General features: G+C 34.9%; 1 protein-coding gene and 1 long non-coding RNA gene across 2 annotated transcripts; both read right to left on the bottom strand.

The window, feature by feature from the left end:
• Positions 1-146: 146 nt before the first annotated feature.
• Positions 147-10,034, bottom strand: LOC145662191 (uncharacterized). Its single transcript, XR_014127009.1, has 3 exons — positions 9,876-10,034; positions 6,017-6,130; positions 147-353 (listed from the first exon to the last, which is right to left on the bottom strand). It is a non-coding gene; the product is annotated as an uncharacterized LOC145662191 (long non-coding RNA).
• Positions 10,035-21,099: 11,065 nt separating this feature from the next.
• On the bottom strand, positions 21,100-22,539 carry LOC145661854 (ionotropic receptor 93a-like). Its single transcript, XM_081727194.1, has one exon. It carries the CDS (start codon positions 22,537-22,539, stop codon positions 21,100-21,102), a length of 1,440 nt encoding a protein of 479 aa, XP_081583320.1.
• Between the last annotated feature and the right edge of the window lie 606 nt (positions 22,540-23,145).

The following is a 23,145-nucleotide window of genomic DNA, read 5'->3' as shown; positions in this document are numbered from 1 at the left end:
ACTAGAAACGTTTTACAGATGCTGCTTGTTAAAACGATTATGACATTGCAATTTTGATTTATTGAACCTATAAGTAACTTTTGTTCCTCATTTTCATGGAGGAACATTGAGTTAATGATATACTTTGAAGAAGCTGAGTGGCTAACAATGTCTCTTGTTTCCAAGACATTTTCTTCTATGGTTCTGCGTCTATTGTCGTAGATTACTGTGCACTCAAAGTCGGTATATTCCTTGATAAAAGGCATTATATTTTCCGTATATTTCCACTGATGAAATTTTCGCATCGAAATGCATCCTGTACACCACAGAAGTTGAATGTAAATTGTTGCCTTATTCATTATCAGATACATTTCCTGTAATATAAAGAATCATTTGTATAGTAATTAATTAATATTGGTAGAAAATTGAACTACACTATGTGTCAACAACATGAAAAGAGGTGCGTGACTATCTCACACATATATTCTAATTATAAAAAGTATAAGTCTATTATCTCTTTCGTTCTCTATGTTATGCCTGTTTATGTTTTCCTCATTCTTGGTGGAGAAACTGCATTTTTTTATAGCGTCGTTTAAAGGAAACGAGTTGTTAGTTGAAGGCAGAACAACTTTTTTTCGTTTGTATGATTGGAAAAGAATATAAAATCATATGTGTAAAATTTCATTAGTGAACAACATTCTTAACAATATTTAAAATGAAAATACTTATTCTGTTATTCGCATTTAAAGTCAGTAATTAAGTAAGAATCTTTTGTTAGAAATGTTTAGTGAGGTAGAATGCTTGCCTTTGGACCAACACCACAATTATACATTTCGCTGGATGTCCTAAATTGATGAATAGTATGTGTCCTTAAGATGTTCCTCCAGTCCATGAAGGACGCAAAAGTCGCTAAGTGCAAGATCATGGCTGTATGGGGGATATGGAAGGACAGTGTATCTAACCTTTAATATTGCGTCGGTTGTCAGGTCTCTGGTGTGGGGTACAGTGTTATCATGGATATGAAGAGAGTCAACATTGTCAGGCCTGGTGCATATCAGTCAAGCCTTTAGCTTCTTTAGGGTTACGATGTACCGCTCTAAGTTTACGATGGTACTCTTGTTAAGAAACTCCGTGTGAACAACGCCATTCACATCGTGAAACAATCTCAGTGACTTTTCTCGTCGATGCACAATTATTTATTTATTTATTTATTTATTTATTTATTTATTTATTTTCGGAGTGGAAGAACTGTGTATCGGTATTCCAGGTACTGCCTCATCATTATTGGGTCATAGTGGTGAGCCCACGATTCGTCGCCTATGTCGATCTTGCACAGGAAAGCGTCGCATTTAGACTCGTCCCGTCGCAAATTGTCCTCGAACATCCATTTCTTTCCTGTTTGCATCTCATCTGTCAGTATTCTTGAAACCCATCTTCCGTACGTTTCGTGATACTTCAGATGTTCCTTGATTATTAACCCGATTTGTTCCTTAAAAATTTCAAGTTGCGAGACAATCTCCCTTTGCTTGATTCGTCGATTTTTGCCGACCAAATAGTCAAACGCGTGTTGATTCACGTCCTGCAGTTACTGGCCTTCCAGAACAGATGTTTGTCAGTAAGTTTGGGTCGATACCTCTGACTGCGTTGCTCATCTTTTTACGATTCTTGTTCACGGATGTCTCAAAGTACACAACTTGCATTCGATGTAAACTTTGGGCAGCAGAAATTCCTCCTGCCGTCAAGAATTCGATTAGTTTTCTCTGCTTTAACTGCTCATCTACCAGTCGCCATCTTGGCAAAAACTGCTACAACTCTCGAAAACTGGCGTTGCAAGTAAGGAATGGAGGAACACTCACCAAAATTTCCGATATCTGCTAATAAAAACAAGAAGGATATTTTTTAAAAAACATGCAAAGCTTTTGGTGACTTTTGGTACAGTCTGCCCTCGTACTATGGTCCTAGACACTTTTCCGAAATTTGACGATGTGAACCAACGTACTAACTGCCAAATTTTAGAGGGGTGCTCCTATGCAGAGACCCACAGGCAGAAAAGTGTCCTCAACTTCCGCGTATACTAATCTGTTCCATATGAATCTAGTAGACCACTACTCTTTTGTTGATGTGACTGCTGTTCTTGTCTTCGTGGATGTAGACTTCTGCAGTCTTATTGTCACACAAAGCAGGTACATATTGCCTGTATACGGGATGTAAGGTTTTCTGTATATAGTAAGCAACATTGATCTTCACCTTACATGCCACTCTGTTAACGAATAGGGGGCTGCGATTTCTAATTAGTAGAGCGTTGACCTTTCGTGCATTTGGTCGCTGGTTCGATCCCTGCTCGCGCCAAGTGAACTTTGTTGTGAACAAAAACCGTGTGCGTGGGTTTCCTCGGTATTCTTCCAACTCGAGCCATGTGGACTTTGTGGTGGACAAACACCGTGCTCGTGGGTTTTCTCGGGGTTCTCCCGTTTCCTCCCACATTCTTCATTACACCATTTCATTCATTTCTCATAATCACCGTCCCCTTTAGCCTAACCGGCATAATTGTGGGACGTAAAACTCAAGGATTTCATTTTTCGGTATTCTTCCCTTTCCTCCCACTTTCTTCATTCCACCATTTCATTCATCACTCATCATCACCGTCTCATTGAGCCTAGCTGGCATAACCGTGGGACGTAAAACTCAAGGATTTCATTTAATTTTTTTCTGTTAACAAATGTTTGCATTATGCTCTTCGTTAGGTGATGTACGTCGATATTAGAGCATGGATCTACAATCTGTGTGTCGTTTTCAGGTCTAAGTCCTGTACAATGATCCGATTAACGGTTGCTGGTAACTTTCTGACACGTGTTGTTATTTTACGATGCGGAATTGAATTCTTTTGGTCACATATTAACGTACTATAACAATGAGATCTTGAGTGTTTTATACAGTTGGTTACTTCTTCTGCGGCTTTTGAACAAACGGCTTGGCCTTTCAAGGATGAATGTGTGTTACGATGGATTGCCGCATGTACTCTCGTATCAGATACTGTGAAACCTTTGCAATTTCCTTGTCCTTTTAAACTAGGACTATAGCTCTATCTGTTGGAAGTTGAAGATTGAAAAACGTATATTGTCATTTATATGATTAAAAATTTTAATTCATTCTTTCCACAATAAACTATATACTTTAGGTATTAAAGTATATTGTTGAATTCAATTGTGCATGTTGTTTCAATTCTGTGTAATCATATTTTATTGATACAAAATAATTGTTAATCAATTTGTGAAGGAAATATGTTAAGAGGAAACGCTGTTATGTGTTGACAAGTTCTTGACATTACACAACCCTTAAAGAGGTCAAGACCACTTTGTTGATAGGAGGTACTATTTACCTTACTGCTTAAGCACAATACAAAAGCGTACAGCACAACAGTGCTTACAGTACAACACAGCAAACACGTTCTTTAAAGTCGAAGAGGCCAAACAGTCCCGAGCCAGGTGCTCTTGTGTTGAAACCAAGACACTTTCCATTAATATCAACTCTCCATCCTTGTTATCTATATACCCTTGGAAGTACAATAAAATAGTATAACATACAAAAATCAGATGTTATGTATTAACACTCAAAAAGAATAAGAATAATAGTAACCCATTGCAGCGCTACAGCAGTTCAAAAAAAAAAAAAAAACTGTGTTGTCTCTGAAAGTATAAGATGCCATATTTTGCATTTACAACAAGAACTAGGAAATCAATAAAATTGAGGAGACAACAGAAGAAAACAATGATCTCTTCATTCACTTGTTTTCGTCCACATGGACATAGATTTTTTTTTTTATAAATTTCTGAAGCTTGTATAGTGTCAGTGACAACAGGTAAGATTCTAAGGAAATTTTCACAATACAGTCCATAACTGCTACAGTCCACAGCTTTAATATTAGGGCGAACTATGTACAGGAATTAGTCTATTTTATATTAATGGGATCTTTAGAAGATAAAACGAGAAGGAGTAACCAACCGTCTTTGTGATATTGCTTAAAGTGTGAAATGCATAAATAAAAAATAGTCTTGGATATTGTTACTAATGTGTTATTACTCTAGAACACAGTTTTTATCATATTTGTGAAACTCACTAATTCTTGTGATTTCACTACATTATAGAAAACCACAAGGCAGGAACTAATCAAGCATCAGCAATCATATTTTAATTATTTGTAGATACGTGAATAGCAATTGTTTTGTGAAGAATCTTCAATATACTCCTCTTGAGATATTTTAGGTTGAACATAGCCGATTTTTTTTGAAGAAGTCGCAATGCATGGAGATCCATAACAAAGAAACAATGTGATTTTCAGATATCAAACGTTTCATGGAAAGTAGTATATCATGACGGCTGTTTTTCAAAGGTAAATCTTATTTTTTCTATAAAATTTTAAATTTCAGAAATGCCTATGTGTTTTTCAAACTTTAGATTTCAACAAGTTTTTTTTTTCGTATTTGTAGTGTACTAGGCTTAAATGTGCACTGACTATAAAGTATTGTACATTTAATTTTCTCTCAGATGCTCTTTAATTGAGATCAAATCTTAAAAAAAAATAACGGTACTACATCATTCACCGCAAATCTTTGTAAAGTACAAAATAAGCTTGTTCGCTAATATAGGTATAATAGCCCCTCAGGAAAGAACAGAACATCTTAGAAATGGAAGAAGCTAAATAAACATTTGTTTTTATTTATTAAATATACTACAACTTTATGTACAAAAATTAGAAGATAATAATTTTCTTTTAGCGACCTATTAATTTCAAATAGATTGACCCTATATGGATACCATACGTGCCCTCAGCATGAGAGACCCGACTTTGATTCCCAGGAGGAGGTCATTTGTTTCAGATTCCATGTTAAGTTGTAATTTCACGTCTTATGTAGCTTCGATGATCAAAGAGACACTAAACTTCAAGCCAGCCAACCTTTCAAATATATTATAGCCACCGTGCCAACCAACCAATAGCCACCGTGTCCTCTTGCTCAGCGTGAGATCTGCAGATTTATGTATGACTTATTTTTGGATATTTTTCGTTAAATGCTTATGACATTGTATTGTAGATTTCGTGTTAATTTGTTTGGAATTTTATGTCCCTCTTATTATGATGCCAATTCGACAGTTGACGAACTGTTTAGAGTGGACTTAGAGACATATGTGTGGACAGAAGTAAGTCAGTCCGGAACTGCAGCATAAAAGAAAGGACATATACCACTTTCTCACTAATCAGCTTTGTACATTTCGTGTTCCCGTCATTGTCATACGCAATGAGTTTTCGAGTTTGTTTTGCCTCTTTGAACATGATATTATGACTATTATAAGTTCGTCACCGCAAAATAAGTCGTTATTGGTAGAGTTTTGAGACAAACCTTTATTTAAAAATGATTTGAGAAACATTCACGAACTCCAACTAACGTTTCGTGGTTCATAACGCGAAAACAAACAAACAAATATATTTCATAATACTGCATTCCACACGCTTATAGAGTAGGTCGAGCTTTATCCTTACGCCAGATTTGATTAAGATCGTTGTTTCTTTCTTTTCTAAAATATGGCTAAGTCAAAACTTCAAATTGATGACTAATTGCTCTCGAAATACAAAGTTAAAGGCTCCACAATATGGTATTTAACACACTTGTAGTTCATAAAGGTCTTACAACGTGCCAATTTTGATTCAGATCGGATGCCTTCAGCTCAAGTCGTATGATATATATTGTTGGAGTTTTCAGAAATTTTTTTATTAAGGAAATGAAATCAAATATTTAGAGCTTAAGATTATATTTTACACAAAAACCCCGAGAATTGTGAAATTGCAAACTTGTACTCCATTGCCCCTTGACAAAATTGTGGGCACGCTACTGATCCCAGCTTAGATTGTACATTATTATCTTAAAATTCATATTTTAAAATTTACCAAAAGTAACAAGAGCAAGAAGAATGTAAAACCTTATGTATTTTTACACATTTAAACTTCCAATAAATTATCCAGAAAAGATAACAAGGTACTTACATTGGTATATATGACAATGGATCTTATTCTGTTAATTAGTTTCTTTGTTTAGTCGTAACTTATATTTATCTTCTCCTCTTTAATAACAGAGCTGTCGCTTGAACTTCAGTAGGCCTTCGAGTAAACAAAGCAAAGGAAATAGATCCGTAAGACAATTTACTGAGAAACAAATTAAAGTAGTAAACGTAGAAAATTATCTTATTCGAATACTAGTGACATGCAAGGAATATAAAGAATAGAAGGCAATGTAAGGACGAACATGATGAACTATAATTACAGAGCAGTAAGAAAAGATAAGTAAACATCGTATGTTAAACTTTTAGGGACGTCGATATTAAATCAGCCTCTCTTCGTAGACGAAAAAAAAAAATCAAACTAAACTTTTATTATATTTCGACAATTAGAATGACTTGTTTGGCAAATTAAGCGTAAATAAAGTTGGCAAACTATACCCGTCCTCTCCATCTAAATTTTGTGTTTATATAACACGTGTCTTTAATGGAATTTCGTGTTTATTTACCACGCTCAAGTCTAACGGATTTTCCTTTATGGCCAGCTATCTGTTTCTATTCTGAGACAAAAAATATTGGATTCTGTGATAGTTATCCAAGATTATGATTAAGTATTGAAACACGTATTTGAGATTATACGCAACTGAGGCTTAGAAAAACACCTAAGATGTTCGTCCAGACAGTGTGTTTATATGGCAGATCCGTTCTAGACTGAACGTTGTATGTTTATATGCCATGCTATCTATGAAAAGCTAAGAAATATGCGCAACATCCATTTGAACATCATTTAGTATCAGATGAATGTAGATTTGCTACTCTTATTAATCTACACTCGTCCAAGATTAAAAAGATAAAAGAAAATGTAAGAATAATGAAAACATTTATATTGGAAAACTACAATACTAGTAGGAGATACCAATATGTAACGCTGATCACAGGAAAACATGTCTCATTATCACGGTGATCTAATGAATAAACTCGTGGAAATTACCAGCAATGTCACAGATCAGCAATGCAATCCACAGAGTGTGGCTGCCGTGTCATTCGAAAGCTTCATTCGGATGAATATGCTGGTTGGAGTTGCATGGTAACTCATAACCAATGTCTGAATAATACGTGTACTGGGTGAACAATGAAATGGAAGCAGGACAGTTCTAAGCCGAACTGAAAAAGTAGTTCAATATGTCTCGTCAAAATTATCTCCAGGATAAGGCAGCAGTTTCAAGAGTTTGTAACAATGACGAGAAGACCAGTGCAATGGCACTCATAGAAGAACAATACACGTACATGACCGTTATTAATATTAACGCCCGTTCGCCGTAGGCGAGAGTGCATCCCAGATCGCTCAGGACTTCTATGTTGCTAATCATGCTTCTATATCGCAGGAAACGGTGTATGGATACTTAAATGGCACATCATTCTATTCAAGGAGAGCAGTGGTTTATAACCCTTTCCTTCATTACAGAGAAGAACGGCACCGGTGGTGCGGAAACCATGTGTAACGGACCTTAGACCAGTAGTCACTGGTATTGTTCAGTGATGAATCTGTGTTATGTCCCATAGCAACTCCTAACGTTTTAACGTACAGGAACGAGCTGGGACGAGTTTTCGTTGCTCCGACATCCGAGAAATGGATCGCTACCATTTCAGTTTCATGGTGTGAGCCGAGATCAAAATCTATTGACGGAAGCATCTATATGTGCTTCCAAACCGTCCAAACCTATAGAGATTAAATCATTGAACTCATTGTGAGAATTTTCAACTAGTCCTCACACCATATTTCCGTTACATGTACAATAACGGCCATGCTCGTCGTGCAGAGTTGGGGCTGAATTCACGAAGCAGCAAGATATTTGACCTATTTCATGACTTACAATTTAAGTAGATTTGAGGGTCTTTGAATATGTATATAACGCCTTTGAAAGAAGGCATACAGCTGGTCACCTCTTTCTCAAACACTTCGAGATCTTAAAAGTATTCTACTGGAGAAGTTGAATGCTTATAATTATGTTCTTCTTACTACTTGCTTTCCTTCAATTGTACCTTCTATGGCAGTAAGGAGGCAATTTTTTGCAAGATGTCTCCAATCTAGTTGGCTTTCCTATGTATGAAACTGAGTGAGAGCGTTATCTTCTCTTGCCATTTTAACACATTTTTGCTTATTATTCTCTCTGTCCATCTTATTTTCTTCATCTTCCTCCAACACCACATTTCGAAACTCTCTAAGAATGTCTTCTAAAATATCTGGAATATCCAAGTCTCTCTAACATGCAATCCCTCGTATAGCACTGAAGCAGGTTCTTCCTAGCTCCAATATTAATCTTGTTTGCTAGGAGTGATATTTTCTTAGTGAATTCGTCTTTTGCCACAACAATTCTTAAACTGTTCTTTTTGGTGCAGTAAGCCTCTTGTCGTCATTTGTGTGTTACGTCATTCTTTCAGTTTGTTGCCAGCTCCTTATCCTGAAGAGCTTCCTCCCTTCTACTGGGATCAGAAACCGTTAATCACGAACCAATTTTTAGAGAGGAAGTCTGGTTACGGGCATATAATTTGAAGTACTCTCCAACTACCCCTATAATGTGTGGAAGTACCACAGGATACTGAAACATGGATATTTGGATAGGTCACATACTAATTCCTAAATGAAGTCTGGATCCGACTACTGTAGGTTCCATAGTTTTGAAGCTATGGGCCTTTAAAGTTGAGTTTTTCATGTTTTTGGCAGCCAGCCTGTAACTCCGAAAGGAAGCATTTGTGTACCCACGATGGTCTACACTTTTTGTCTTACCTTGGTGTCAGGAATCACCTCCCAAACTTTGTAGGTGTTGTTTTGAAACACACTGCATATATATATATAGTTGAAATATCAGATTTACTAACTCTATGTTCTAATTTGGGGGTGTTTTGTGAGCAGTACGACAATGAAAGAACTTATAAATCAAACTTAATGATGTTTCAATGGAATTTAATTTAGAGTTTGAATTCAATTGTCTACTTGTGAATTGTTTTATGCGCTGGGAAAAGCCTAGAACAAACAGATTTCTCTGATACACGCCTGTAGATCCTGATCATAAATATTCCAATTTCGTGCGCTTTGAGTATTAATCAGTTCCAATCTTGATATCGTCTTGATTGTTGGCGGATTATTATCTCACAAAGAAAATAACGATGGAACTAGTAATCCTTTACTATTCCTCTAACAATTGTGCCAAACAATCCCCGTTTCTGAGGCGTAACATTTGAAATGAATACTATTTCAAATATAGAAATATTAGTCTCTTTCCATTACAGTTTCAATCGAAGTCTGGTAAACGCATTGAATAGAACTTAAATTATGTCCATGATGACCACGGATATAAACCTTGCTTTGTTTATTTTCTAAGCACCACTGGACGCCATCTTCTAAAAGATTTTCTATCAGGATCTTTAGCTGAGATTAAGAATCAAGAAGGTCGTGGATGTGATGTATAGCCACGTTCAGTAATAAAAACTTATCCGAGTCCCGGTCCCAGAAGTTGCTGAACAAATGTCGGAATTTAGAAGGTAAGAAATATGTTTTGTGCCTGGTTTCTGTAATGAGTTCGAATTATGTAAGTAAAGCGAACAAGACGAATTCACAAACATGATTATATAACAATTTGTTAACAAGATGATCCAATTCTTTACATACAATATTAACAAATAATTTAGTTCTGTTATTTCTGATTTTGAGTAAACTTATATCGTTAAAATGAAAATTACACTTGACTCGAAATAAAATCTAACATTAGGACTACCGCAAATGCCTAGCTCCTACTGCTCCCCAAAGACTATATTATTTTTAGGATACATTTTATGTCATATCTTACCATTTCATGGCATGATTACATGCATATTTTCTAACTTCTTATGTTAGATTAAAAACATCCTTATGCTAATTGTTATTACTTCCTCCACCATCACCAATATTACGACATCTTTACGCTAACTGAGTCTTCGTTTTAAAACTTACTATCATTGAGCATCATGCGAATTAAATACTTATTATACAACGTTCCGAAGCAGAATCAGTTGGCAGAAATAAGTCTCTACTAAGCTACAATGTTCTTGTGTTATTATTGGCGTTGTTATGGTGATAATGAAGTACTTTTGCTTGTAGCGTGCGTGCATTATATTTCGTTCCTTGCTTCAAATATATTGATTTATTTATTGCAGACTTTCAGGAAACATAGTTGAATAAATTATTCTATAATGTAACCTTTTGAAACAAATAATATCTACCGTAAAGAAAATGTATACAAAAATACTAGTACACAATATTGTTACTCTAGCATTGGTAATTATTGTATTATACTTAACAATAAAGATATGCAATAGAAAAGATGAACTGAAATTCATGTTTACTATGCGTATGTAAATCGTTAGCGTTGTTGGTTTGCATTGAGAATGTCTAGAGTTACAGTAGAACTTCATCGACGGTTACCATGGTAACTTGCAGAGTGATATACACTGTATGGTTGTTATAATAATAGAATTGAAGTGTGAACTGAATGTCTCATCGGGCTATATTCAAAAATGTGTCCCCTTTAGAATTAATGATTTCCAATGAATGATGATAAAATTAGGTTTAAATTATCAACGGAGAAACTGTAGTGTAATGAGAAATTGATTATGTGAGCTTATGTAAGCCCTGTTGTCGATAGTTGTGGTTAGTTTATGTTTACAGAGAAGCAATGGACAGGGAACTATCTGGTGAACAGTGAGATTTTGTACCGCAAAAGTGGTTAAGACATGGCTATAGTTATCGTTGTGTTTTTTAATTGTTTATTGAGCATTTTTTCAAACAACACCTAAATCTCGTCCACGTATCGGGGAACTAAATAAAGTATTTGAACGTAACGGATCAATACGGAAATTTCCTCGTACATGGAGGAATAAACCAGTTTATAATAAATTGAATTTGAATGTCCTGGCGGCACAGTCACCAATAAAATCAACATGCAACGTGTATAATAAGAACGAAATGCTTGAGATAAGCCTACAAGGAAGACAGAAAACATTCGGCATTATATCCATTGTTTTAAAATTAAAACACATGTTTTATATCGTTTTTTTTTGTTTTACCTCCACCTTACAAAACGTTTTTGTCAATTGACTTATGACCCTCATTGTAGTTCAGACGATATATAGTAGTTAAATTTCAATTTACGATGACATATGAAGTTTCATAGCAAGCTTAGTTCCTACTTTCACTACATATGCAGTTAAGGTATAAATAACATATAAGTTGTATGATTAATCTGTCCAATTCCCATGCGAACTAAGGTTGCCAACCGTTCGGTATTTTACCTGATATTTCAGTTTTGAACAACCATCGCTGTCCGGTACGGCCTTAAAACCGGATGTTAAATGTCCAGTTCGAATGCATTACGAATCTAAATGGACGTTTCGTGTTGGTTCACATTTTCTTGTATTGAAGTCTTCGTTGTAGAAGAGTGTGTTATTGAAGGAAATAAGAATATCCATTATAAGTGAGGATTATGAATATAGTGATATTACATTTACTGCAATATTGCGTGTATTTGCGTTTTCTTGCAATAATAGTGAAATTAGTATTCTTTGAAAAATCGATTAAAGTGTTGGAAGGGAGGCTTGGTTTAGCTCTCTCTGATTCTGTTAGCAAGCAAATTACAGAAAAGTGCGTTAGTAATATTCGGAATCACATAATTATAATTGTTTCTGCATTTTTTCTCGAATTCGTGAATGTGGGAAATTGTGGATCTACGTCCCATTTTCTCATTTAAGTTTCTAATTGAATTGGGATCATTTAAATTGAATCCTGAGCATAACCTCACCTTACAGTGCATTATTCTTGTTTTGATAAGAGAGTCCGAGGCAATTGAGGGCAGAAAAACTACAAAAAGTTGAGGTAAAAACGTGGATTTTCAGAGGTGACTGTTTTTTCAATTTTTCTATTATTTCGTCTGTATACGTCCATTGTGTCTTTCCAGTGGGTTGTCTTGTTGGATTCCATTTGCCTAGATTTTCAGCGGATTATATATATAATTATCGCGAGTAAGCTCGTGAAATCCAGGGGAACAAAGGTGGAGGGATTGTACCCGAAACCTTTGAAATGTGCTATTTACCCTATGTTCATTACAGGTCTGAATTTCATGTTTTTGATTCAAGGAGTAAAATTTCGAACATCTTATTAATGCTGATTTGAATACTGAAAAACTGAAAGTAAAATTTGATTTTTTTTTAAAAAAGTAAAATTCGTTTGACTTGTTCGTTCTTTTTGGAGTATGTTTGACCGGTTTATGTTTGAAGTGTTTCGATGTTGCAACGCATTAAATTGGTTGTAGTAAAGTTAATTGCGGTTGTTATTCGTCGGGAAATTTCCATTTTCAAACTAAATTGCGATAAATTAATAAAAATAATTTCTCTTTATGATAAGTATTTATGTAAGCTTTTCTTCGGTTTGAAAGAAAGGGAAATTTTCACTCGATTAAAGGTACGAATTTATTTCTTATTTTTAAAGAAAGGAATATATTAGTACTAGACAAGAGAGGTCCTAGACTGGCCTTGAGTATTCATACTAGAGTTAAGTGTGAGAGGTCCTTGACTGGCCTAGAATATTTGCGTCAAACTTGAGAGATTCCTGACTTGACTGGAGAATATAGCTTATTATTCAATTTTTGAAGATTTACGATTCAGCGGACGATTCTTTTGGAATTATATTATTTTTTCTCTTTTCTCAAACTGAGAAATAAAATAATTGTTGAATCCAGATTTTGACTTGGCAGCGAGAAGACAGATTATTGTAATTTATTTGTAATAAACATTTATTCCTGAATTGGTTGTGTTGTTATTTGTTTATATAATTACTGTTAATTTATGAACTATTACTCCTCTGGATTTCCGAATTGAAATAACAGCCTGAGCTTTCCGGGTGTCTGTGCGTGTGAAGCTCCTTCTGTGGCCAGGCTGGATTGGTTTTTCCCACCTTGTCCGCTAGGCTACGGATGGGGGCGTTACAAATTCTTTGGTCCTTTCTTCCTACGATTCCTACGCTTGCTTTTCTTTCTACTAGTCTTTGCATCGGGTTTCACAACACTATCTTGATCCTTATCTGGCAACCTAGCATTGTTCGCCGAATGTTCACTTTGACCAAGTTCAACATTCAGAACTGCAGATGTTAAATCGACAACCAAAGGTTGACTCGAATTTTCTTTTGAACTACTTTTATTTCCTAATTTGTCCATTAACCGAGAATTCGTAATGCACTGTCCCGAATTCTCCAAGTTAATAACGGATATTTCATTTGCACCACTCTGATTTCCATGAAAACGATCAATTACTGAGACACAACTGCCCCTTGAAGATGAATTATTATACTGAGTCCCAACTGGATTTGTAACCTCGGACCTTTGAATCGCATCACCGAGTAATTTCCCAAAATTCGTACGACTTTCATCCTTCCACATGGATTCAATGGAATCTTCGATTTTTCGAACGTCTCCAACTTCTTAATCAATCATAGATCTCAGATGATTCAGCTGGATAGCACTAGGCGCTGGAATTTCTAATAATTTGGATTCAAGATCCAAATAATCCAAATCACACTGAATACTCGCATCTTTTCTCCGAAAATTAAATCCATCTTCACAAATAAAAATTTATACCATAAAGCTCGAAACAGAAGAACTATCTTGTTTATTAGAGTGATGATCAGTTAACATTTCAACCCTTTGGCCAGACTCATCACCAGATTTAAATCCCCTAAGATGTTCGTTATGTTGAATTATCATCTTATAATTTATTCTAACCCGTTTCTTTCCACCGCGTAGAATCAAACAGTTTCTAGCATAATCTATAACTGAGTTTGTTGATCGTAAGAAAGGCGTTCCCAGAAGACACATGCAGGGCAACTGTTCCACTATCTTAAATGATATTCTCTCAAAATGACCTGAGAAATTCAAAGTCAATATTATCTCCCGGTTCGTTGAAAAATTTAACCCGGACGGAGCATTTACCACCTTTTCAGGAGTCAATCTAATAAATTTTTCTAATCCACAAAAACGCACTAAGTCCAGTCGAATGATGATAAAACTTGAACCTCCATCCACACAAATGTCTGTTAAGTAATTATGTATTTTACCAACAACAAATGAAGCGACGGTATTATCCATTTCACTTGGAATAGTGTTAACTGAAGCATTAGGTGCTTTAAATTGATCAGACCGTTCATTCGGAAACTTGTTTTTTCCATGAACCTGAGGTTCTACTTTCAAATGATTCTTTACATTAGTAGGGTAAGAATTATTTAATCCTTTATTCAAAGAAAAATTTTTATCACCCACTGGAAATTCTCGGTTTTTAAAACCTTGATCAGGATTTAACATTACTAAGTTAGTCTTTTTCCGAAAAGAACCCATCTCCTTATTATATTCCAATTGATTTCGAAAATTTAATTCATGTTTATCAGCAATATCCAGTAACTCGGATCAGGTTGCTGGGATGTAATAATTCAGCATTTTATATCTATGATTAGGATTCATGCCACATACTATGATATTTACCATGTCTGACTCATTATCCATAAAATTTAATACATTCATGGCAATTACTATAGATCTTACATACTGAGTAACTGATTCAGACAGGCGTTGACGTCTATAAATTCTATCAGAAATAAGTGAATGCAATGCAATAGGTGTAATAAAATTGTTAACAAGCCTAGATTTTAATTCATTCCAAGCTATTTGATGATTTAATGCTAACAAAATTTCCTTTAATAACGAACCTTCACATTTCCCGACAAGAACAGAAAGAATCATACTCAAAGAGTAGCTAGTATCCATTAGAGTTTCCTCAATTTTGGCTAATATTTCAAAAACTAACAAACTATTACTGCCATCAGTTGTTTTAAATTCCTTAAAGTTTGACTCTAGAAAATCACTAGTTCTTTTAAATGTATACTTCATCAGGAGATTATGCTCAACATTTGAAGATTCATTAGTACTAGGCAAAGTTGGCAACCCTGTTAACACATTGTCACCCATTTGAGTTCTCCTAGGTGGAGCACCATACCGCGGATGTAACGAAGTCTTGGGAGTGGAATTTCTAATTTGAGAAACCCTTCGGTAATAATCTCTAAGATTCAAATACCTAGAAGGAACCTCATTCTTATCAGGACCTGAATTTCCAAAATTTATTGAATTCCTATCATTATTCGAACCAGAACTCGTTAAAGGCTCATTAAAAGTAACTTGCCTTTGATCTCGAAACGATTCATTCAAACTCCCAATATTAACAAATCTACTAAAATTGTATTCATCCGCAGGTGACTGCGAACTACCTCCACATTCAAAATTATTAGCTCTCATAGCTGGTTGTCTAATATGAAAACTCCCTTGAGTTGGCGGAGTCAGTGACATATTCAACTGTCCAAAATCAGATCTAGTATCTGTTTCAAGATTACCGGTTCTATCAACCGTTATCAATTCGGAATATTGCTCCGGAATATCAATACTGACATACTCCATCGGATTACACATAAGTACTATTATAGAACAATACAAGTATAAATACAACATAAATAATATAATTATAATACATACAAAATACAATACTAACTACGAACACTACTGCGACCCAGACTTTTTTGACCAAATGGAAATAATCCTAATAATTCCTTGCTTCACCTTAATTCAATTTATCAAACATACTAGTAATTCATAAATGAACAATAATTTTCAATTAGCAATCACGAATTTAATTCTGAAATGCAAAAGCAAGATGCGAAATTCCAAAATTAACAACGAATTTAATAAGTAGATCAAAAGTAATAACAAACGGATTTGAATAATTACAACAACAATTTTAACTAACGGACATGTAATACTTACAACAAAAAAATTAACGGACTTGGGCTGTGTTCCAAGTTGTAACGCCCCCATCCGTAGCCTAGCGGACAAGGTGGGAAAAACCAATCCAGCCTGGCCGCAGAAGAGGCTTCACACGCACAGACACCCGGAAAGCTCAGGCTGTTATTTCAATTCGGAAATCCAGAGGAGTAATAGTTCATAAATTAACAGTAATTATATAAACAAATAACAACACAACTAATTCAGGAATAAATGTTTATTACAAATAAATTACAATAATCTTTCTTCTCGCTGCCAAGTCAAAATCTGGATTCAACAATTATTTTACTTCTCAGTTTGAGAAAAGAGAAAAAATAATATAATTCCAGAAGAATCGTCCGCTGAATCGTAAATATTCAAAGATTGAATAATAACTATATTGTCCAGTCAAGTCAGGAACCTCTGAAGTTTGACGCAAATATTCTAGGCCAGTCAAGGACTTCTCACACTTAACTCTAGTATGAATACTCAAGGCCAGTCTAGGACCTCTCTTGTCTAGTACTAATATATTCCTTTCTTTAAAAATAAGAAATAAATTCGTACCTTTAATCGAGTGAAGATTTCCCTTTCTTTCAAACCGAAGAAAAAACTTACACAAATACTTATCATAAAAAGAAATTATTTTTGTTAAATTATCGCAATTTAGCTTAAAAATGGAAATATCCCGACGAATAACAACCGAAAATAACTTTACTACTTTCAATTGAATGCGTTGCAACATCGAAATATTTCAAACATAAACCGGTCAAACATACTCCAAACAGTACGAACAGGTCAAACGAATTTTACTTTTTAGAAAAAAAGAATCAAATTTTACTTTCAGTTTTTCAGAATTCAAATCAGCATTAATAAGATGTTCGAAATTTTACTCCTTGAATCAAAAACATGAATCAGACCTGTAATGAGCATAGGGTAAATAGCACATTTCAAAGGTTTCGGGTACAATCCCTCCACCTTTGTTCCCCTGGATTTCACGAGCTTACTCGCGATAATTATATATATAATCCGCTGAAAATCTAGGCAAATGGAATCCAACAAGACAACCCACAGAATACACAATGGACGTAGACAGACGAAATAATAGAAAAATTGAAAAATCACTCACCTCTGAAAATCCACGTTTTTACCTCAACGTTTTGTAGTTTTTCTGCCCTCAATTGCCTCGGACTCTCTTATCAAAACAAGAATAATCCACTGTAAGGTGAGGTTATGCTCAGGATTCAATTTAAATGATCCCAATTCAATTAGAAACTCAAATGAGAAAATGGGACGTAGATCCACAATTTCCCACATTCACGAATTCGAGAAAAAATGCAGAAACAATTATAATTATGTGATTCCGAATATTACTAACGCACTTTTCTGTAATTTGCTTGCTAACAGAATCAGAGAGAGCTAAACCAAGCCTCCCTTCCAACACTTTAATCGATTTTTCAAAGAACACTAATTTCACTATTATTGCAAGAAAACGCAAATACAAGCAATATTGCAGTAAATGTAATATCACTATATTCATAATCCTCACTTATAATGGATATTCTTATTTCATTCAACAACATACTCTTCTACAACGAAGACTTCAATACAAGAAAATGTGAACCAACACGAAACGTCCATTTAGATTCGTAATGCATTCGAACAACCAAAACCATCCAGATGTTGCCCGTTCGCAAAACACAGCCCAAGTCAGCTAGCCGAGGCCAGCTGCTTGCGGCCGCAAAGCTGTGACCATGCGCAGTCAACGACCAGCGCATAAGCCAAGACCTTGAAGTTCTTGGTTATGAAAGGCAAAGGAAATCTTCTAACAAGCGTTATTTTTACATTCAAATCTTTTTCTCCTATTTTTAAAAATTCGATGATAATTTTTTTTATAAGCTTATGTCTCCTTCTGTAACACATAATATTAAATACATTAATAGTAATTTTACCATTTTTCCTTATCGTAAATTTACATTATTTTATAATTTCTTTTTTTTCCTGTGACTTGTAACGGGCACGTTACAATAAACTGTAAAATGCACTAATTCTGAAACGCAATATATATATATATATATATATATATATATATATATATATATATATATATATATATATATATATATGTATAATTACATTATAGGCAGTTAACAATAACAGAACAGATAGTGCCCACTTGCACAGTAGCAATCCAATGGCCAAGCCATCCTCTTGAAGCACAGTTGTAGGGAACAAATGCCAGAGGCGCTACTAAAAAATGTACAGCTTTATTCCTGATTGTATACTCCTCAGTCAATACATTCCAAGATTTTTTTTATAAAGTGTGGATAAAATTTATAACCTATAGAACGTTTCTGAGTTTAATCACACTTTCAACAGTGAGAAAATCCGTTTGTCTTTGAAGGTTTGTCACAAAAACAGAAGTGAATCAACGATTAGAGAAAACGACACTTCTCGCAAAAATCTTGAGTTGAGTTGATTTTGAGTTTAACGTCCCGTTCAGCAGCGAGGCTATATGAGACGTGGACCTACTGATTAACGTGGAATCCGAACCACATGAGCTCCCGCCGGGAATTGAACCCGGATCTCCCGCGCCAAAGGCGCGTACGATAACCGCTTAGCCACGGAGGAGCTCGTGCAAAAATCTTGTTAAAGTTATACAGGTGTGTGTGACCAAAGCGTGAAACAATTGAAATTTTCATTAAAAAATGTATCAGCCAAGAATCATCATTCAACATTATTGGTTTCATTTATTTAACAGAAAACGCATGTCTCTTAGTAAGAAGAGAAATATACTTCTGTTTATGAAAATTGCAACACCAAGAACGAATGGTCCAAACGACTTCTAACTTTGTGAATATGTGTAAGAATATTGTATGAGAAAGCGCAAATGGCGTCCACATATGGCAGTCAGCTTCCTCTCGACTGTGAACGGAGGGGTACCACACAAGGTTCCTGGTGATAAAAAGTTGCTAGTTTTTGTAATGGATTCATTTACAGTTCGCACATGGTCAATAATGTTGTTTCGAATACTGACAATTTTGACAATAAAATTTTGCCTCGTTTGTAATCCCACTTTTCTTACTACTTTGGATATGCACATGAAAATGGAAAAAGCGTTCATAGCAAATTACTTCATGAGCTCACAATGGGGAATGAAGAGGCTCTTTGTTCTTTTCCTCCATGTTTCTTTAGGAAGCATGAAAGAAACAAAATATATTTTCAGAGGGTTTGCTAATTCTGTTTGGTTTTGTTTCCTCGACCAACGATCTGTAACTTGTTGGCTGTCACTATACGTGATTTGAAATCACAACATGTGTGTTTGTTTAGAACAGATATAATAGGGTTTATTTTCATTCTTCTTCTGTTTCCAGACTGACATTGTGTGTCTGAGGTGGTAGAAGTGAATATAGAAACCAGAAAGGTTCAGTTCCTATTCACCATTACAATTGTCATCATCATCATCATAGATTTCTGCCATTATTGGCAGATTACTTGCTGCAACTGAGAAGCTTCATTGATCCACGATCTTCCGTTAACCTCTTCATCTTCACGTATGATTTTTCTATTTTGACATCGTCCAGTAATTGTAATCTCCTTCGTCCCTCTCTTTTTCCTGCCACCACACCCTCTAGCACGCCCCTCATGATACAGTTCCTTCTTAGCCAATGTCCCAATAAGTTTCTCTTCTTCTTCTTAATAATATCTGAAATTGTTCTTTTGTCCCTTACCATTTCTAATACTCTCTCATTCGTTTTCCGTTCGACCCAGCTAATTCTCTCCATTTTCCTCCATACCCACATTTCGAAAACTTCCAGTTGTTTTTAATAATTTCTTTGCCTAATGACGATGTTTCTCACCCTTCCAGTACAATATTTCACATGAAATATTTTAGGAGTCTTTTTCTCAACTCTTTATTAAAGGTCTTACAAATAGACTTCCGTTCCTCCTAAAGGTTTATTTCGCTTCTCCTATTCTTGCTTTTAGTTCACGTTTACATTTTCACGCTTTTCGGGTTTCCAGTTACAGTCTGAATACATGGAAGGGATTTCACCTTTAAGTGAAAGCAACGAAAGTGATTAAAAGGTATTTAGCATGCGTTCTTTACTTCTTCTTTTATTTTACATTTATAAAACTTTAATTAATATTCACAAATAGATTTGTAATTTCTATTGTAGTGCGATGTTTCATCTCGACCTCCTGATATTTGTCAAAATATCATACTGTTGTTTCGTGGCTAAAATCGGATCTGAACTATCGAAAGTGGGGAGCAGCCGTCTTCACAATACACTTTACGATATAACATTTGTTTGACAAACGGAATTGGATTTGCAGATATTTTGCGAACACAGACAAAAGAGCGTTTTCGTACGTCATATTTTCTCGTCACGTATCACTATCAGTTTTCACTCTTATCCAACTTCAGTAGCAGTATCTTACCCATTGCTATTCCTTAGTTTGCCGCACAATCAGTAGAGGAAATTTCTGTGTGGTACTGATTAGCCTGCCAATTCGTTTCATATGTTCTCTCGATTTCGTATTGTTTCCATCAAAATTTTATTACAACAATTTATAAATCATCATTAAAGGAAACCTCTAACACACAATTACTAGACTGTTGTTTCGTACCCTCCAATTCGCCCATACCAAATGAATTTGCGCGAATGGAATGTCAAAAGCGATGAAAATATATGAATTTAAGAAAGGCTTTATTTACAGACTCAGTCACTCTTTCTATCTTTCTTGTTCTTTCTTTTGAAGAAAAGATACGGCGGAAGAAATGTGGCAACAGCGTGCTCCATTTACTCTGTACTGTAATCTAAGAGTGAGACGCTTTATAGCATAGATCTTTCTGGTTTTTGCGTTTAGGAAATGATAACGCAAAAGTCAAGTAGATAGGGCATAATTTAGTCTTTGGCAACATCGTATATTTGTATTTTCCTTTCCAAAGAAATTGACCAGCCATTCCCACTGAAACTTATATTGAAATACTTGGGTTCTGATTTTAATGTCCTTATGTTATGTATATGTCACATGATGTATGCTTTACAATTCCTTATTCAGTTTAAGGAAACATTTTTCTATTTTAAACACTAAGCAAACACTACATTTTAAATTTCTCGCTTTTAATAATATTGAAATATTTCCTTTGGGAAAAAAAATATTATACGTTGACCGATTCCATTAGTTATATATCATGCAACTTGTTTTCAATAATTTCTTTACAATTCATTAGCTTTTCCATAACAAAAACGACGAAAGAACCAATGGTTCCAATTAAAAGGATAATAAATGCTCCCATGATATCATTCAGCTGCAAGGGACGAATCAGTTCTTCTGCCTTAAGTTGAAAATCTGTAATGAACATATCATATAATTCACTAGCCCAGTGTTCAACTAGTCCTAACTCTATTACATGTACAACATATGAGTTAAAGAGTTCAACAAGAGGTGAATTCACATTAAACATGAAAGCGTAATAACTAGAGGCTGCAAATTCTTTCATTACATGTAGGCTTTTCAAGTTATTTATTTCTATGAATTCTGCAGCAGATATAAATTCACCAAGTATATTTTCTACTGGAATTGCTAACTCACCTTTAGTTATTAAGTCGTTTAGCTGTTTTGGTTCCTGTGTCATTATTCGTCTTTTCAGAATTTGTTTAATAGCATGATTAGTCGACAATGTAAGTGTATTCTCCCATCCGTCAAGATCACTACCCCAATTTAGACCAGAATCCAAAAGCTGTTGTAGCGTATCTATTGGAGTGTTATATCTAGGTATAGTAAGATGTGATACAAGGTTAGAGTTGTATGCCGTTATTAGGAGGACAGATGTCATGAACATCCAAGTTACTAAATGCCTTAATCCTCCATGGCCCTCACTTGGAGTCGGAAACCCAATACTTATTGACACAGAATACAGAACACAATAGATGTAACTGCGATACGGATTTCTGATAGGTAAGTTTAGTATCAAATTGCATATAAATGAAAATGTGTACAACGTAAAAGAATTGAAGATAATAAATCCCATAAACATTAGCCATACAACAGACGAAAAGGGACGAACTATTGACCATAAGTAGTACTTATTCTTAAAAATAGGAGTCAGAAACGTTATTTCAGATGTACCATGTACCTTGGAAAACTGAAAAAGCTCATAGCGTTGAATTCTAATGTACAGTGATGGTATTCCAACATGATACTTATAACCTCTCAGTCTACCAAAGAAACTTTCTGTAGTTGCATTATCTGTGTGGTCACCCCATACTTCAACGACATCAACTTTCCATGTAAAATTATACTTCTTTGAAAAATGATACATCATTCTATATTCTATTCCATCGTAAGAATCCTCATTCACTATTGTCCATGGCGGATAAGGATAGAAAGATAAGCTTATTGATATACCATTTAGATTTAAATTATGTTTTGCTTTCAACTTCGTAGACTGCAATGTTGATATGTTTACTTCCTCTAATCTGAGAAGGTTCAAGTCATCGGTCAAAATATGAGACAATAAATGAACTTCTGAGTAATTATGAGTAGCTTGCTTGTAAGGTAACAATAAAATGTAAGTGAAAGGAAAGAAACGCATGGCTTTACATCTAAGATAATTCTTCATTGTTATTTCGGCTTCATCTATTAAAATTAGAAATGTTCTTTGTTTTCTTTGAGTTGCTCGTTCTTTAGATTTAGATAAAACTAGAAAGGTTTTACAGATGCTGCTTGTTAAAACGATTATGACATTGCAATTTTGATTTATTGAACCTATAAGTAACTTTTGTTCCTCATTTTCATGGAGGAACATTGAGTTAATGACATACTTTGAAGAAGCTGAGTGGCTAACAATGTCTCTTGTTTCCAAGACATTTTCTTCTATGGTACTGCGTCTATTGTCGTAGATTACTGTGCACTCAAAGTCGGTATATTCCTTGATAAAAGGCATTATATTTTCCGTATATTTCCACTGATGAAATTTTCGCATCGAAATGCATCCTGTACACCACAGAAGTTGAATGTAAATTGTTGCCTTATTCATTATCAGATACATTTCCTGCAATATAAAGAATCATTTGTATAATAATTAATTAATATTGGTAGAAAATTTAACTACACTATATGACAACAACATGAAAACAGGCGTGTGACTATCTCACACATATATCCTAATTATGAAAAAGTATAAGTCCTATTATCTCTTTCGTTCTCTATGTTATGCCTGTTTATG

This window comes from Thermobia domestica, chromosome 10, assembly GCF_964235325.1.
Source record: "Thermobia domestica chromosome 10, izTheDome1.hap1.1, whole genome shotgun sequence".
Classification (NCBI taxonomy): domain Eukaryota; kingdom Metazoa; phylum Arthropoda; class Insecta; order Zygentoma; family Lepismatidae; genus Thermobia; species Thermobia domestica.
This window is presented reverse-complemented; position numbering and strand designations above follow the sequence as displayed.